The sequence below is a fragment of the Rana temporaria genome, chromosome 6 (assembly GCF_905171775.1).
Source record: "Rana temporaria chromosome 6, aRanTem1.1, whole genome shotgun sequence".
In the NCBI taxonomy this organism is placed as follows: Eukaryota; Metazoa; Chordata; class Amphibia; order Anura; family Ranidae; genus Rana; species Rana temporaria.
In genome coordinates this window covers 67,001,940-67,021,015 of record NC_053494.1, presented here as the reverse complement: position 1 = coordinate 67,021,015, position 19,076 = coordinate 67,001,940, and the positions used below count along the sequence as shown (strand labels likewise).

The window sequence follows — 19,076 nt, the reverse complement described above, 5'->3', positions numbered from 1 at the left end:
ATTATTTATTAGATATGGATAAATAATTTCTAAATTACTATTTGGTGCATTCCACATTGCCCACCTGGATTCCTGTTCTAATTGTTCTTCAAGCTGAGCAATCTTGGTTTCCAAGGCAGTAATGCTAGACTTGAATTTTGACTTGACAGAGCCTTCCATTTCCTGTAGTTTGTTCTTCAGTTCTTTGTTTTGTCTTTCAAGCTGCTGTCGTGCGCCCTCATTCTTCTGTGATGTGCTTCGTTCAGCTGCCAGTTCATTTGTGAGTTGTTCAGCCTTGAAACAGTGATGAACACACCTTACAGCACTGTCTCTTGTAACCAATCACATAATGTACAGCAAGATGTAAATAATTATTATTATACCCACCTGCTGCATAGCTTTCCTCATTCTGTCACCCATTGCCTCCATGTTACCCTGTTCCTCTTCCAACTCCTCCTCCATCTGAGCAATTCTAGCTTCCAGCCGGCGCTTATCATCCTGGAGGGATGATCTGCATAGATTAAATGAATAAGGTTATAAGTGGCTATACCGTGCTGGTACAACAACGCCACAATGAGAGTGAATATGAATTGTTCAGCTAAAGCTGGAATTAAGAATGTCCAAAGAACTGTAGACACACAGGCTTTATACGCGCTCTGCCTATGCAGAATCAACAGAAGTGAGAGGCCAGCTTCCAAATGGAGTTAAAAGAAGGCAATAATAACCTGTCAGTGGTTCTGAGCCTTTTCAAATCTGGAGCTGTGGTTTAGCCTTAGGAGTCTTTTGAACGTTTTATCTAGAGGGCATCAAAACACCTTAGCTTTTTTCATACTACTTACTTCCCAGATGCACTTCCTGCAAGTTCTTCTGCCAGTTCCTCTTTCTCCAGCTCTGCTTGTTTTCTTGCTCTTTCTGCAGCAGCCAAATCCTAGCAGGACAAAATGTCATTAGTAGGATTCTAGGGCTAGGTAGAGTGTTTTCTGAAGTTCTAGTTGTCCCATTTCTTTAACAGTGCAGTCAACCGTGAGCAGCCAAGTTATATAAATTTTACCTCTTGTAGTTGGATGAGTTCAGCTTCAAGACTCTTGGCCTTCTTCTCATTTTCTCTTGCAGTAGCAAATATTTCCTCCTGGCTGCACGGGCATCATCAAGCTCTCTTTGGAAGTCCTTCATCTGAGCCTGAAATTATATTTTGTTTAAAACGTATAATGCCACCTGACATTTAGTTAAAGTTAAATTAAATAGAAAAAACAGCGTGAACATTTGTTTGAAGTTGTATATAAACCATGAAATATTCACATGGTCATAATTTTGCTTTTTATTATTTATTTTTTACCTGCAATTTCCTTAGTTGTTTGATAGCTTCATCCCGACCCTTATTGGAAAAGTCCACTTGTCCTTCTAGATCCTTAAGGTCAACTTCTAACTTCTTCTTGGCTGCAGCTGCCAAAGTTCTTTGTTTCCTCTCATCTTCCAGTTCTGTTTCCAACTCATGTACCTTGAAAACAAAAAAGTGTTAATTTCTCTGTGGCCTTTTCTTTGTTTCCTGACTTTTGCTTTTAAATCCTTATTTATACTGTTACCTGTTTAACCAGCTGTCTCCTTTTCTCCTCATTCTGCTCATCTCTGCCTTGTAAGTCTCTATCAAACTGTGCTTTCAGAGCTTGCATGTTGACTTCCAATCTAAGTTTGGCATCTTCTGCTGCCTGAAGCTCATCTTCCAGCTCTTCCAACTGTGTCTTCATCTCTTCAACTTGTTGCTCAAGGCCTCGTTTGGACTTCTCTAAATCATGAACCTTTGTATACAAAATATTTAGCTAGATATGGCTAAAAATGAAGTTAAAATTTAGAAAATATATGACTAGAGATTTCATCTGTTGTTTGGCTATTTAAAGTGGTTGTAACCCTAAATAACAAAATGCTCCTGTCCCTTTAAGGCATAGTATATAGCATAGTGTTTCTGTAGTGTCCGTTCTATGTTGTACAATACCTGGTTGATCCTGCCTGTTCCTGTTTCCCCTGTTTAAACTGACCACATTTATCATAGCTACTGATCCAGTTTAACTGCCTCCATCATCCTGCTCTCTCCTCAGCATCTCTGTAACGCCCCTCCCCCTCCTTCTTTTCCTGTCAGTTCCATAGTCTGTGTGTGAGATGATCTCCTCCCCACCCCTCTTCTCTCCTTTCCTCTCATGCCTGTGTAATTCTATTTCCTGAAGCTGCTCCAGTGTTGGTAAAGTAAAGAAATATGTTACAAATTACTTAGATCCCCTCTGTTTTAGGTCCCTGTTCAGTACAGTGTGTGTGTGTTTTTCATAAATTTAAATGCTAAATACCTTCTTTGCAGAGCCCTGCTGTGCAGTCATGTGACATCCCTCTGCCACCTTGCATTCATCAGAGGGGAATCTCAGCCCCTCCCACTGTGCTCACTTATTCAGTTAGAAAAACAGAGGGAGGTCACATGACAGACCAGCATGGCTCTGCAAAGTATATATTTATAATTTTAGGAAAACACATACTATACTGAACAGAGACCCAAAACAGAGAGACCTTAAACAAACCTAAAACCGAGAGAATCAAAGTAATTCATCCATGTAACTTTACAACCACCAAACTAATATTAACTGATGTTTCAATAAAATATGGCTATATGTGGGCATCAATTACTAACCAAAGTTGCCACTGAAAAAACATTACTTACGTTCTTTCCAACATCATCTTTGGAGCTGACCAAGTCCTCCATTTCTGCCTTCAACATTTTGTTCACCCTCTCAAGTTCTTCCTTTGCTTGAATAACTTCATCAAGAGCTTTGGCAAGTGATAGCGCTTTGGTCTCTTTCTCTCTAGCCTCAGCCTCAGCTCTGTCTCTCTCATCAGCATATTTTGAAGAAATAGTTTTCTCTTCTGCTAACATCTGAAAATGATTAAAGTTAGCCAACTTGGTCTTGGAAAACAAAACGTACCTACATTTAGAATCACAAGTAGTATGATAACCTGGTCAAACTTTTTCTGTTTCTTCTCCAGGTTGGACACAAGTTGACGCTGGTTGTCCAAGTCAACTATTAAGTCATCAAGTTCCTGCTGTAGGCGGTTTTTGGTCTTTTCCAGTTTCTCATAAGCAGAAGCTTTCTCCTCAAACTGTTGTGTCATGGCCTCAATATCTCTCTGGAATTTCTTCTTACCTTCTTCCATAGATTCTATTGTGGCAGTAAATTCTTGCAATTTCCTCTTGGAATCTGAAAGCTAAAACAGGACAGTGGTGAACATAATATAAGCTACTCTGTTGGTAAAAACAATATAGATATTCTGTATAGACCAATGAATGTGCACTCATAACTGTGTCGGTTTTGCACATTAAACATGTAACAACACTGTATGCAAACTTACTAAATTGTACCTGTGTTACCTATTTCATGAGCTGCCATACAGCTACCACCGTATAGAACACCAGTCAATTAATCAAATTGTTCCCAATCGTGTTAACTGCTTTGGCAGATACCAATAGGCCTGTTGAGTCTAAGATCTTATTTGGGTATTTGACAAGTATGCCAGGGCTACTTTCTATGCTCATCCTAGCATTTGAACTGCACCTCTCACTTCTGTGTCTAATAAAACACTTTGCTACAGTGAACACTGGACTATCGACGTTCGACTATACCAGCATCTGTGTGGAGACGTAATAAATGTAATAAAGTGTCTCAAACTGCTTTTTTTGTGCTTTGGAATAACAACCTTGCATCTTACAACTTTTATTACTTACAAAATACCATTTGATTATGCATATTATAAGCAGGTTATTTGAGATTCTTTGAAAAGTGAAAGTATTAACATGTATGCCTTAAGATGCTGTGCATATATCAATGAATTATCTGTAGAACTACTCTTGGCTATGGTAGTACCTGAATATTTAGAGTCGAGATGTGACGTTCCAGGTTCTGTTTGGCCTCTGTTTCTTCATCTAGTTGCTCCTGAAGTGTGTTCCTCTCATCCTCTACTTGACGAAGCTTGGTGCCAACATTCAGCTTCTGCCGGGTCTCTTCTTGCAGTAACTCCTGCAAATTGAAGGCCAATAAATAATTCAGTAACATTCCCCCAATAATAAAGGCCTTTATCTATTGACATGTAAAATAATATATATGCTTAAAATTGAATAACTTGCCTGTGAATCCTGGAGCTGGGATTGTAAACTGGCAACATCTTTGGAAAGCTTAATGGACTTGGTCTCTGCTTCACTTAGCAGAACTGTGACATTTTCCAGTTCTACCTACAGGTGCAAGAAAACAAATTTAGTACAAACAACATTATCATCTTCAATCCAAATATTTGCTCCTAAAATTATGATCTACAATACCTGTACTCTATGGGATTTTTCTGTCAGCTCATTTCTGGCCCGTTCTCCATCAGTGTATTTAGACTGTAACTCCTGCAACTGGACTTCAAGCTTCTTCTTCTTGTGTTCTACATCTTGTTTGGCCGTGTTCAGTGATCTAATCTCAATTGTAAGCTCAGAGTTGTCTTTCTCCAAGCCTTGCTTGCTCTTTTCCAAGTTGATTTTAACCTATGGACAGAAAACACATTGTAAACTAGGAAGGTATTTTGCCAATAAATGTGATCTTTTTTGTATGCCAATAAAGACATCATACCCTTTTTACTTGTTCCAGTTGTTCTGTTAGCTCCTCAACAGCTTGAGTATGTTTTTGCCTCATTTCCTGAACCTGGGCCTCATGTGATCTTGTTTCTTCTTCCAATGCTCTCTTCAGAACAGTAACTTCCTGTTCTCTCTTTGCTCTGTAATTATCCATAGTGCAAATGCTCAATACATTATAACCTATTGCAACAATCGTCAGTTCTCAGCAGTCTACTATTGACAGGTCATTGAAAGCAGAATTCTGTTTGGTTTTTATAGGTATTTACACCATGTTTTAAAATACAGTGGAACCTTGGATTACGATCATAATCCGTTCCAGGATAATTCTTGTAATTCAAAGCACTCGCATATTAAAGTGAGTTTCCCCATAGAAGTCAATGGAAAACGAAAATATTTAGATCTGCATTGACTTCAATGGCATGCAGTACCACATGTGGCCAGAGGTGGGGGGCACCGGAGAGCCTCTGAAACATTCGGAAAAGCCAGAGGACAGCTCAGCTGACCTCAGAAGCTCAGAAACACCCAAGGAATGGAGTATTTCCGAGCATTTCTGAACGGCTCAGATCAGCTCGGCTCCGGCACCCCTGCACCTCATTGGTTTGATTTCTCGCAAACAGTCAATTAAAAAAAAAAGTTGCTAGTCTTTCAAGATGCTCGTTGACCGCGTTACTTGTAAACCGAGGTTCCACTCTACAATCTATCAAAATATATAATTTAGTGCAAAAAATAGTGAGGTACTGTGACCTATAACAACTCATCAGATTTCAGCAGTCAGAACAGCAAAATGTCATTACCTAATGGTTGTTACTGGTTACTGCACATTTCTCTTTGCTTTATAAAATTATGCTTTTATGATTTAACAAAGTAATAAATAATTATAATGTTTTTTTTACTCCTATGTACTGTATCTTGACTCTTAAATAATGTTTTAACACCCTTAGTCCAAAAAATGTCAGGCTGATGCTATGTATTGTATGTAGCAACCCTTTTCTTTTTTTTTTGCTTTACAGTAATGATTGCCTTAAAATAATTGTAAAATCACAGGCAAACACAGCATTTTGCAGGAAACACAGTTGTTACCTTTTACTATAATTTTAAAATTGACTGGTGACAAAGAGATAGCAAATGTATTAAATACTTTCTTCAGCTCTGTGTATACAAAGGAGCATGGGGCACATGTCCATAATGGGGGTGGTAGTGACACAGCCCCAAATAATCCTTAATGTCTCAAAAGTGATATGGTCCAGAAATATTTAGACAGATAAAGGTGATAAAGCACCTGGACCTGATAGCATCCAACCCACAGCACCCACAGATCCTAAAAGAATGGAGCCTGTCATTTCAAAGGCATTGTTTCAACTTTTCAGGACTATTTAAAGCGGGAGTTCACCCATTTCTAAAAAAAAAAATTTTTCTCCCCTTAGATTCCTGCTCGTTCGGTCTAGGGGAATCGGCTATTTGTATTAAAAATATGAGCAGTACTTACCCGTTTTCGGTGCTGGGGGCATCTTCTTCCGTCGCTTCCGGGTATGGGTCTTCGGGAGCGGGCGTTCCTTCTTGATTGACAGGCTTCCGACGGTCGCTATCCATCGCGTCACTCGTAGCCGAAAGAAGCCGAACGTCGGTGCGGCTGTATACTGCGCACCGACGTTCGGCTTCTTTCGGAAAATCGTGACGCGATGGATGCGACCGTCGGAAGCCTCTCGGAAGACTGTCAATCAAGAAGGAACGCCCATTCCCGCAGCCCATACCCGGAAGCGACGGAGAGGATGCATCTCGTAAACGGGTAAGTACTGCACATATTTTAAAACAAATTGCCGATTCCCCTAGAGAAAACGAGCAGGAATCTAAGGGGAAAAAGTGCCCTCTAAGGGTGAACCCCCCGCTTTAATGACAGGAATAGTACTACTGATTGGCATAAGGCCAAAGTGGTGCCTAATATTTTAAAAAGGGATCAACGTCTTCACCAAGTAACTAGACCTGTTAGTTTAATGTTTATAGTTGGGAAGATTTGGAGAGTTTAATAAAAGACCACATAGATGAGTTCTTGCTGGAAAAAAAAAAATTTTAGGCAACAGACAGCATGGATTTGTGAAGACAGAAGTTGTCAAATAAATCAGATTTATTTTTATGAGGAGATAAGTAAAGCCTTGGAATGAGGCGTGGCTGTGGACGCGGTATACTTGGATTTTTCAAAAAGCATTGACACAGTTCTCCACACACGGCTAATGTGTAAGGTAAAGTCCTACAGGCTTGGAAAGATCAGTTTATCAATCAAGCACATTGATAACATAATCGTTAAACCAGGTATTGGTACTTTTGGCAGTGTGCCAAGTCCTTGCTGGAAAAAGAAATCGGCATCTCCAAAAAACTGGTCAGCAGAGAAAAACATGAAGTTCTCTGAGAATTTCCTGGTAGAGGGCTGTGCTGACTTTGGACTTGATCAAACACAGTGGACTAACACTGTGGACATGCTCCCCAAATCATCGCGGACCGTGGAAATGTTTGATTTCATTTGGAAATCAAAGTCCCAGAGACTGGAGGAAGAGTGGAGCGCACAGATTCAAGTTGCATGAGGTCCAGTCTGAAGTTTCCACAGTCAGTGATGATTTGGACAGCCATGTTATCTGCTGATATTGGTCCACTGTGTTTTATCAAGTCTAAAGTCAGAGTAGCCCTCTTCCAGGAAATTCTAGAGCACTTCATGCTTCCTTCTGCTGACCAGCTTTATGGACATGCTGATTTCATTTTCCAGCAGGACTTGGCACCTGCCCCTACTACCAAATGTACCATTACCTGGTTTAATGATCATGGTATCACTTTTCTTGATTAGCCAACACACTCGCCTGACCTAAACCCCATATATAATCTGTGGGGTATTGTCAAGAGAAAGATGAGAGACACCAGACTCAACAATGCAGATGAGCTAAAGGCCGCTATCAAAGCAACCTGGGCCTCCATAACACCTTGATGCAGTAAATACTGCAAAAGGAGATCCAACCAAGTACTGAGTCCATACTATACTGTATATGGACATACTTTTTAGTAAGTCAACATTTCTGTATTAAAAATCATTTTTTTTATTGGGCTTATGTAATATTTACATTTTCTGAGATGCAGAATTTTGGGTTTTCACTAGCTGTAAGCCAAGATCAACAAAAAAAAAAAATCTTGAAATATATCACTCTGTGTGTAACACATCTATATAAAATACATGAGTTTCTCTTTTTAAATTACTGAAATTAAGCTAACTTTTTGATGATATTCTTTTATATAATTTTTTTGAGATGCACATGTATATATATATATTTTTTTCACTGGTTGAACTATATGAACTTGTGTCTTTTTTTCAATCTGACGTGTAAAATCTCTAAAATATGTTAAGTAATTAGTACATCATACATAATCATTTGGATATCAGATTGGAACCATATCTGAGAAACTGAAGCTGGTACACACGGATAATGTTTTTTTTTGGGTTGAAGGAAAAAAAACACGACAGATCTCTGCATTAACACAAAGATGTCCTGTGATTTTCAGCATGCCTGTTCATCAGAAACCAGCTGAACAGACGACAATACGCACATACTCAAAGTCGGATGGTTCCTGCTGAACCAGCCAATATTCGGTACGTGTTTACCTGGGCTTAACCCACAGTTCCTGAATCCTAGTTCATCTAGTTCAGTGGTTCTCAACCTTTTTTGAGTCAGGAACCCCTTTAAGAATCAGATAAAAGCTATGGAGCCTCTACACAAAAATATTCACATAAAAGAAATTGCATGCAGTGAATGTACTTTACTTTTTTGAAATGTAATTGCCTTATACATACAGTATATGACATACACAAAGCTTGAATAAAGTAAACAATCTTAACAAAAAACTCATTCCTTTTTTTGCAAATATTATTGTAACGGTCATTTTTTTATCTGACCCTCACAGACCCCCTGAAAACCCATCTGTGGACCAGTTAGGTTAAGAAGCCCTGATCTAGTTCAATTAATATAGAGAGAAAAAAAAGAAAGCCTCCATATACACCAAAAAAAACAAAACAATAAAGCATGATCCAATTTGCTCAAGCAGGGGAAAATATTCCTTCTTGAGCCCCCATGGGGCAATCCTTCCCTGGTGTTATTACCTATATATGTTAATATCCAGTTATATTTTGTGAATTTAGGAATGCATCCAGCATTTGTTTTAAAACATTCTACTGAGCTGGCCGAACTAGTTCTTGAGGGGAGTCTATTGCAGATTTTTACAGCTCTTATTGTGAAGAAGCCTTTCTGTATGTTAAGGTTAAATCTCTTTTCCTCCAGATGTAAAAAGTGTCCCTTTGTACTCTGTAAAGACCTGAAAGTGAAAAAAATCTACACCAAGTTCACTATAGGGACCAAATATAGTATAAATACATCCATCTTAATCGCCCTTTCCTAAGACTTCATGTACACTACAGCTCCTTCACTTTTTTTGCCAAATCTCCTAAACTCAACCCCATAAAAGCCTATGTGTCCATGTACATTTAGGAGCTGTTGTGGTTAGTGGAGCCTCAACCTCCCTCTCCTGAACATGACAGATTTGCGTTCAGGATAGGAACATTTTTTTCCCCTCACCCAGCGGTCAAAGTAGGCTATGTGTACATGAAGTCTTAAAGTGAATAAATGCAGTTCAGCTAATCTTTCCACACAGCGGAGCTCCTCCATGCCTATTATCAGTTTAGTTGCTCGTCTCTGCTCCGCACTGCACTCCCTAGTTCTCCAGATCTGTAAACCAAAGCTCTAATGCACAAGGATCATATTTCTTAAAATAACACTAAGCTATATCATTAAGCCTAATTAGACCTGACTACCCTGTCTGATCTCCGTTGCTCTCTTGGCATTGTGATCTACTCACCTGAGTTCTTGCTGTGTTGCTGTGCTGTCAAGTGTGTCTTCCAGCTCCGTCTTCAAAGCTTCCAGCTCTTCACCCAAATCCCTCTTTTGCTTTTCTGCCTTGTTTCTTGCTGCTCTTTCTGACTCCAAGTCTTCCTGCAGGTCTGAGATATGTGCCTCCAATTCACGGATTTTCTTCAATGCATTATTTTTCTGGGCAATTTCATCTTCCAGCCTTCATGGTGTACAAAATAGAAAGGCAGCATTTTAGTTGTACAACAAGACTGTAATACAAGTGCTACCATCCATATCCAGGTATTGTACTAGTCTCTGCAGCAAATCATATTATTAGACTCAAGTGGTTCTAGTTCATGCATTAAAAGAATTGTCCATATCCACCAAGATTAGTTTATCAAACTTGACCCCCATTCCAAACGGATTTTTTAAAGAATATGTAAACCCAACATATCATATTCCTGGTATGTGCCTGCTCTACAATGTACTTGTAAGAAAAAAGTACAATATCCTGTTCCCTTTGTATTGCTTCCTTTGTGTGAAATACTTGGTGTTTCTGCCAGTCTCTCTACTTTCCTATCAACAACTGACCACATTAGGGATGAGGACACAGCATGGTCAGTTCTCTAGCTTGCTCTCCTGCAATGATCAGACTTGTCCTGGCACGTCCCCCCACCCCCGCACAGCCATTTACTGGGAAGACCAGTGTGCTGCTGTTTCTCCTCCCTTAGCTCCTTATGCAGCTGAAAACAGAGATTATGTGATCACTTATAAAAAGGTGGAAAAAAAGGTAGTTCTAATGTTTTTGTGGCTTCATGCACACGGGTTTATGAAAATATGCTACATTTATTCTGCTAAAACATGTTTTCCATTCTACCCAAATGAATTATGTGTACATAATGATTGGTGAAGTTCTGAAACACATCCATGATGATTTGCCTGTATAATAGTTATGTTAGGGTATATACAGTATATTTTGTAATATCCCACACTGCAAATATGCACATTCTTTATTTAATTTTACCTGGCAAGGGCAGCCTGTAATTCCTCTTCCTTTTTGGCTAGCTGCTGTTTGAGCTCAGCAATCTGTGCCTGAAGTTCTGCTATTTGTTCATTGAGATCACTTGCTTCACCTTCCAGCTTTCTCTTTGTTTTTTCCAATTCTTGCCTGCTTTTCTCTTCTTTCTTTAGACGAACTAGAATAGAAAATAGATTTCACACATGCACAGAGGAAAAGCTAAGGTTACCAGATTTTTTAAATCGAATCTGGGAACACCCTACAGACTATGCCCTCTTTTAACCATACCCTCATTTTTAGTAACAGTCACAACATCATGCTGTCATTTTTAAACACCCTCAAACAATTGGTCACAGACTTCTAGAACAAGAGGAAGATGTTCAAGGTATTCAGACAAAAAACAATTCAAATGAGAGACACCAAGATATGTATGCATAGTTTTGAGGGATGTCTTGATGGTATGAAGAAGAAAATGTGGTGCCCACTGAATGCTTGGAGGCGTAGACAATAAAGTGAGTGTTGCATCACGGTGCATGGCTTGTAGTGTGGGACTAAAATAAGCCCCAGCATTTGTGGTATTATCACTGTAAAAATATAACGGTTTCCCACCTGTATGTGCATTTGAAACAACGCAGTTGATTACTTAGTCCATTAAAAAATTTTATTTGAACAGTTACATTTTCAGGAGAAATTTTTAAGATGCTTTCCTTTTTTTCTTGGCCCAGGTATTGCTTTGACTGAGGAAAAGGGAACAACCTGAAATCTTGTTCCGAAAATGTAACTATTTGTTCAAATAAAAAAGTATCACAAACAGTATTCAACTATGTTTTAGCATCCATAAGACACTTGTCATTCACCCTTATTCACAGTGCAGGTGTCAGTAGTATTAAATGTGGAGTTTTAAGTCAGTAGGATGTAACTCAGAGTGTAGATGTCAAACGTAAGTAACACAGAGTTCAAAGGTCAAGAGTTTGTGGCACAGATTGCTGGGGACAGGAGTAGGTAAAGCAGAGATCAGGGATCAGTAGTATGTAACAGCATTTAGAAGTCAGTAGAATGTAATGCAGAGTAAGGGTGTCAGGTGTAAATTATGGTGAGTTTAGAAGTCAGAAGTTTGTAACTCAGTGGTCAGTAGTAATGCAGTTCAAGGGATAGTAGTAAATAATGTAGGGTTTAGTGATCGGTAATAAGTAATGCAGAGTTCAGAGGTCTGTAGTAAATAACGCAGGGTTTAGAGGTCTAGAGCAGGTAGTTTGTAAGGAAAGATTCTGGGATAAGGAAAAAGAAATACAGAGCAGAGGTCAGTAGTATGTAACACAGAGGTCAGTAGCAACACAGAGTCCAGGGGTCAGTGATATATAACAGAATTCAAAAGTCAGTAGTAATCAATGGAGAAGACGGAGGTCTGTAGTAAGTAATGCAGAGTTGACAGATTAGTTGTATGTAATGTAGTGTGTACAGGTCAGGAGTAAGTAATGCAGAGATTAAAGGCTAGTAGTAAGTATTGTAGAGTTTATAGGGCGGCTGTAAATAATTCAGAGTTCAGGGGTCAATAGTAAGTAAAGCAGATTTCACAGGTCAGTAGTAAGAAACACAGAGTTCAGAGGTTAGGAGCAATCAAAGAATGCTACATTTCTGTTAAATATTTTTTCTCCTAACCTCAAAAAAAGAATTCTTGCCACTTGAAAAGATATACAGCACACTGAAGCACTTTAAAACTTTTGTAGCCTCACTCTTCTATTACATTACATGTATACAATATTTGGGCAGGTACCTCAACACACAACCTGTATACTTTAGAGTACATGTACCAAACACAAGGCCTGCATGCCGAATCTGGCTCGCCATGCCATTGTATGTGGTCCTTGCACCCAGGGCTTTTTTTAAATTATTTATTCTGGCCAATTAAATTAGTTAACGTTCAAGCTCTTGATGCCTGTAAACATGCCTAAATGCTGGAAAAAAAGTGTAAACACTTTTACACACATCAGGTGTTTTTTTCTGAAAAAACACTACTGGTTTTTAGAAGAGTTAAGAAAATGTTCTCAATATTTTATATCTTCTAAAACAAATAATCTAAAAATGCACATTATATAAAAATTGAGCAACCTAGGTGCATTCAACCTGTAAATCTAGACGTAACATTTTTTTTTTTTTTGAGTGTGAATTTTTTTTTTTATTGCTGACTGATGGTCTGATGTGCCTACACACCATGGGTTAAATCGATTGTGTCAGAACGCGGTGACGTAAAACACACAACGTGCTGAAAAAGACAAAGTTCAATGCTTCTAAGCATGCGTCGACTTGATTCTGAGCATGCGCGGCTTTTTGACCGATGCTTTTGCATACTAACGATCGGTTTTGACCTATCGGTTAGGCGTCCATCGGTTCAATTTTAAAGCAAGTTCTCTTTTTATTTGACAGAAGGATAACTGACCGATGGGGTCCACACACGATCGGTTTGGACCGATGAAGCGGTCCTTCAGTCCGTTTTCATCGGTTTGGACCGATCGTGTGTACGCGGCCTCAATCCTCAGTGGAGAGAGATTTACTTTCTCTTTTTGCTCTATTGACAAGCGTTCACAGTGAGGGATAAATCTACTAAATATGGGTATGCATGCAGCAACACACTCCTTTTTAGTTAAAATCCTCTTTAAACTTTATTACTGTCTATACCCTCATTGGGTAATGATTTATCCTCGCTCCCTCATAGTCCATCCCTTTCCCACTCTTATCAAAGGTAAAACAAAAGGAATTAGGCATAAGTCCAATATAGCAGACTCTCACGGGTATATGAACATGCCAATTATGAAACCTCAGCCATGACATCCTGTTATAATAAATAAATAAATAAAGCTGGCAATTACACAACACTTAGAGTCGGTTCACACTAGGGCGACACGACTTCCAGTGCGACTTTCAGAGGCGACTCCGACACGACTTGAACATGAACCACAGGGCGATCTGGGGCGATTTACAACACAACTTGAAGTCGTCTCCAGGACAGGAGACTTTCCAGTGGCCAATAAAACAACAATCAGCTCTGGGAGAGGGAGGGGGAGGGAGGGGGGCAGGAGAGGTTTGCCTGAGAAATGTATGTTATCTTCCTGGAAAGTCGCTTCAGTTAAGACAGTGATCCGACTTCTGAGGCGACTTCCATTGAAATCAATGGGTACAAATCGCCTACAAGTCGGATTGAAGTAGTACAGGAACCTTTTCTGAAGTCGCATCGCCTTGAGTCGTGTGTATTAACACCGCTCCCATTCACTTCCATTGTTTTTCTCTACAGCGCGACTTGGGACGACTTGAGGCGACATGAATTCGGATCGCAAGTCGCCCCAGTGTGAACCGGCTCTTATTGTCTCTCAAAATTAAAACATACAATATAAGCCTCGTTTCAAGTTACAAATGGTTTTTCGGGACAAATACAACATATGGTCATAATGTTTTCTATTTCAGTATTTCTTATTTATTAATATGACCAATTTGGAGCTGTTCTTCCTATACTGATTGATACAGAAGATCTCTCACCAAATTTCAAAATGACTAGTATCCCAATCGGCATATATTTCTCACTCAAATCACTGGTAAAGCAAAAGTTTTGTCATACCCTCCAGTTCTGAGATCATAGATTCATGTTTGTTTTTTAATTTAGTCAGGTTCTTTGCCTTTTCTTCTTCTTCTGCCAGGTTAGAGGTAAGGTCATTCACTCTCTCCTCAAGCACTTTTCTTTCCTGTTTTAAAAAAAAAAAGATTAAAAATCATGTTTTTGTTTTTTTACTTCCAATTGTTTTTTATTACCGGCAAAATTGATTTGCCTATATTTTTACCAGTATGTCTATGGGGCTGATGTGTTTTGCTGCAGGAAAACACAATTTCTGTGTAGAAAAAGAAAACCAATGCTAATGGTGACCATTTGCACCATTATGCTGCAACTCAGCATGTTTTTGTGCATTACAGTGCCTATTAAGTGCCAGCTTAGAGATGAATGGTAAAGTGGTTAGCACTTCTACCTTGCAGTACTAGGGTTGTTGGTTCTAATCCTAACCAGAACACTACCTCCATGGAGTTTGCATGTTCTCTTTATGCTTACGTGGGTTTCCTTCCACACTACAAAGACATGCTTATAGGTTAATTGGCCCCTGTCTAAATTGTCCCTTGCATGATCTAGGGACCCCACATTGTAATCTCCTTGAGGGCAGAGACTGATGTGAATGTATGATATATGTGTAAAGCAGCCCTCAAAATTTCCACTCGCCTGCTCACATTTGGCGGATGGAAATACAGGTAGGGCGAGTGGAGCAGGCAGAAGCAGCCAAGATCCTGCTAAGAGAGGAGAAGAGATGCTCAGTGGATGCTGAGGGGATAACCCCCAACCGTCCCGGCTTGCTGGCAATCTTTGCTCTCCCCCTTCTCAATGCAGAGACCAATGGCACAATTTTCAGGCCAGCTTAGCCCTCCGCTTTCCACTCCTGCTCCCGCTTTCTGCCTATCGGCGACTCCCCCTGGCAAGGAATCCTGCAGCACTGCATGTTTTAGTTTGGAGAGATAGTTTTTTGTGCGATCGCCAGGCACTCAGGGCATATGCCCCACATTTGCTGGTCGGTGCCCCTGTTCCCGACACCACAACCACTTGCATTGTTTTTGTTCCAGTACGAGGCGCCTTCTTTCCCCTTCTGTCAGAACTGTAGCATAGAGCTGATAAACTCCTCTTTGGCTCTGTGCTACAGTCTCAACAGTTGGAGCTGTCACTGTGCTGTCACTGTGCTGTGACTGTCACTGTGCTGAAGAAAAAAAAAGCACAGAAATACCAAAAACCTTGGTGCCGGCTGCATTCTATATTTCTAAGAGGTGAGAGAGCTGAGGGGGCCAGCATTGGTGAGGGAGCTGTGGGGCATTGGTGAGGGAGCTGTGGGGCATTAGTGAGAGAGCTGGGGGGCATTAGTGAGAGAGCTTGGGGGTAGCATTAGTGAGAGAGCTGGGAGTTATCATTAGTGAGAGAGCTGGGGGGCATTAGTGAGAGAGCTGGGAGGACATTAGAGAGGGAGCTGGGAGGGCATTAGTAAGAAATCTGGGAGGGCATTAGTGAGAACTGGGGGCATTAGTGAGAGAGCTGGGGGCATTAGTGGGAGAGATTGGGGGTAGCATTAGTGAGAGAGCTTTGGGGGAAGAATTTGTGAGAGAGCCAGGGGGACATTAGTGAGAGAACTGGGGTGGGGGCAATAGTGAGAGATCCGGGGGTAGCATTAGTAAGAGAGCCGGGGGTAGCATTAGTGAAAGAGCTGGGGGTAGCAGTAAGAGAACTGGGGGGCATTAGTGAGAGAGCTGGGGGGTAGCATTGGTGAGAGTGCTGGGGGGCGTTAGTGAGAGAGCTTGGGGGTAAAATTACTGAGAGAGCTGGGGGGCATTAGTGAGAGAGCTGGGGGTAGCATTATTGAGAGAGCTGGGGGCAGCATTGGTGAGAGACCTGGGGTGCATTGGTGAGAGAGCTGGGGGGCATTAGTGAGAAATCCGGGGGTAGCATTAGTGGGATAGCTGGGGGGCATTAGTGAGAGAGCTTGGGGGTAAAATTACTGAGAGAGCTGGGGGGCATTAGTGAGAGAGCTGGGGGGCATTAGTGAGAGAGCTGGGGGGTAGCGTTATTGAGAGAGCTGGGGGCAGCATTGGTGAGAGAGCTGGGGGTAGCATTGGTGAGAGACCTGAGGTGCATTAGTGAGAAAGCTTGGGGTAGCATTAGTGGGAGAGCTGGGGGGCATTAGTGAAAGAGCTGGGGGCAGCATTGGTGAGACAGCTGGGGGTATTAGTGAGAGAGCTGGGGGTAGCATTAGTGAGAGAGCTGGGGGGTATTATTGAGAGAGCTGGGGGTAGCATTAGTGAGAACTAGGGGCATTAGTGAGAGAGCTGGGGGAGCATTAGTGAGAGAGCCTGGGGGAATAAGTGAGAGAGCTGGGGGGTAGCATTAGTGAGAGAGCTGGGGGACATTAGTGAGAGAGCTGGGGGGAGCATTGGTGAGAGAGCTGGTGGGGCATTAGTGAAAAAGCTGGGGGGGGGCATTAGTGAAATAGCTGGGGGGGGCATTAGTGAGAGAGCTGGGGGGTATTATTGAGAGAGCTGGGGTAGCATTAGTGAGAACTGGGGGTATTAGTGAGAGAGCTTTGTGGGCAAGGGCATTAGTGAGAGAGCCTGGGGGGATAAGTGAGAGAGCTGAGGGGTAGCATTAGTGGGAGAGCTGGGGGGTATTATTGAGAAAGCTGGGGGTAGCATTAGTGAGAACTGGGGGTATTAGTGAGAGAGCTGGGGGTAGCATTAGTGAGAGAGCTTTGTGGGCAAGGGCATTAGTGAGAGAGCCTGGGGGGATAAGTGAGAGAGCTGGGGGTAGCATTAGTGAGAGAGCTGGGGGAGCATTGGTGAGAGAGCTGGGGGGAGCATTAGTGAAAGAGCTGGGGAGTAGCATTGGATAGAAAGCGGGGAGAGGAGAAGAGATGCTCGGTGGATGCTGAGGGGATAACCCCCAACTGTCCCGGCTTGCTGGCAATCTTTGCTCTCCCCCTTCTCAATGCAGAGACCAATGGCACAATTTTCAGGCCAGCTTAGCCCTCCGCTTTCCACTCCTGCTCCCGCTTTCTGCCTATTGGCGACTCCCCCTGGCAAGGAATCCTGCAGCACTGCATGTTTTAGTTTGGAGAGATAGTTTTTTGTGCGATCGCCAGGCACTCAGGGCATATGCCCCACATTTGCTGGTGGGTGCCCCTGTTCCCGACACCACAACCACTTGCATTGTTTTTGTTCCAGTACGAGGCGCCTTCTTTCCCCTTCTGTCAGAACTGTAGCATAGAGCTGATAAACTCCTCTTTGGCTCTGTGCTACAGTCTCAACAGTTGGAGCTGTCACTGTGCTGTCACTGTGCTGTAACTGTCACTGTGCTGAAGAAGAAAAAAGCACAGAAATACCAAAAACCTTGGTGCCGGCTGCATTCTATATTTCTAAGAGGTGAGAGAGCTGAGGGGGCCAGCATTGGTGAGGGAGCTGTGGGGCATTGGTGAGGGAGCTGTGGGGCATTAGTGAGAGAGCTGGGGGGCATTAGTGAGAGAGCTTGGGGTTAGCATTAGTGAGAGAGCTGGGAGTTATCATTAGTGAGAGAGCTGGGGGGCATTAGTGAGAGAGCTGGGAGGACATTAGAGAGGGAGCTGGGAGGGCATTAGTAGAAATCTGGGAGGGCATTAGTGAGAACTGGGGGCATTAGTGAGAGAGCTGGGGGCATTAGTGGGAGAGATTGGGGGTAGCATTAGTGAGAGAGCTTTGGGGAAGAATTTGTGAGAGAGCCGGGGGACATTAGTGAGAGAGGGGGGCAGGGTAGTGAGAGCTTGGGGTGGGGGCAATAGTGAGAGAGCCGGGGGTAGCATTAGTGAGAGAGCCGGGGGTAGCATTAGTGAAAGAGCTGGGGGTAGCAGTAAGAGAACTGGGGGGCATTAGTGAGAGAGCTGGGGGGTAGCATTGGTGAGAGAGCTGGGGGGTAGCATTGGTGAGAGTGCTGGGGGGCGTTAGTGAGAGAGCTTGGGGGTAAAATTACTGAGAGAGCTGGGGGGCATTAGTGAGAGAGCTGGGGGTAGCATTATTGAGAGAGCTGGGGGCAGCATTGGTGAGAGACCTGGGGTGCATTGGTGAGAGAGCTGGGGGGGCATTAGTGAGAAATCCGGGGGTAGCATTAGTGGGATAGCTGGGGGGCATTAGTGAGAGAGCTTGGGGGTAAAATTACTGAGAGAGCTGGGGGGCATTAGTGAGAGAGCTGGGGGGTAGCGTTATTGAGAGAGCTGGGGGCAGCATTGGTGAGAGAGCTGGGGGGCAGCATTGGTGAGAGACCTGAGGTGCATTAGTGAGAAAGCTCGGGGTAGCATTAGTGGGAGAGCTGGGGGGCATTAGTGAAAGAGCTGGGGGCAGCATTGGTGAGACAGCTGGGGGTATTAGTGAGAGAGCTGGGGGTAGCATTAGTGAGAGAGCTGGGGGGTATTATTGAGAGAGCTGGGGGTAGCATTAGTGAGAACTAGGGGCATTAGTGAGAGAGCTGGGGGAGCATTAGTGAGAGAGCCTGGGGGAATAAGTGAGAGAGCTGGGGGGTAGCATTAGTGAGAGAGCTGGGGGACATTAGTGAGAGAGCTGGGGGGAGCATTGGTGAGAGAGCTGGTGGGGCATTAGTGAAAAAGCTGGGGGGGGGGCATTAGTGAAATAGCTGGGGGTAGCATTAGTGAGAGAGCTGGGGGGCATTAGTGAGAGAGCTGGGGGGTAGCGTTATTGAGAGAGCTGGGGCAGCATTGGTGAGAGAGCTGGGGGGCAGCATTGGTGAGAGACCTGAGGTGCATTAGTGAGAAAGCTTGGGGTAGCATTAGTGGGAGAGCTGGGGGGCATTAGTGAAAGAGCTGGGGGCAGCATTGGTGAGACAGCTGGGGGTATTAGTGAGAGAGCTGGGGGGTATTATTGAGAGAGCTGGGGTAGCATTAGTGAGAACTGGGGGCATTAGTGAGAGAGCTGGGGGAGCATTAGTGAGAGAGCCTGG

The 19,076-nt window shown here is 42.6% G+C and overlaps 1 protein-coding gene across 1 annotated transcript in view; it reads right to left on the bottom strand.

Moving 5' to 3' along the window:
- The window catches only part of MYH11 (myosin heavy chain 11), a 149,435-nt gene that overhangs the window by 20,458 nt on the left and 109,901 nt on the right, over positions 1-19,076 (bottom strand). The window contains 16 exon segments of the mRNA XM_040356919.1: positions 65-273; positions 367-490; positions 819-907; positions 1,031-1,107; positions 1,110-1,158; positions 1,316-1,477; positions 1,563-1,775; positions 2,681-2,893; positions 2,974-3,222; positions 3,879-4,031; positions 4,139-4,243; positions 4,331-4,537; positions 4,623-4,767; positions 9,515-9,727; positions 10,532-10,703; positions 14,136-14,259. Coding sequence (XP_040212853.1) covers positions 65-273; positions 367-490; positions 819-907; positions 1,031-1,107; positions 1,110-1,158; positions 1,316-1,477; positions 1,563-1,775; positions 2,681-2,893; positions 2,974-3,222; positions 3,879-4,031; positions 4,139-4,243; positions 4,331-4,537; positions 4,623-4,767; positions 9,515-9,727; positions 10,532-10,703; positions 14,136-14,259 — 2,504 coding nt within the window.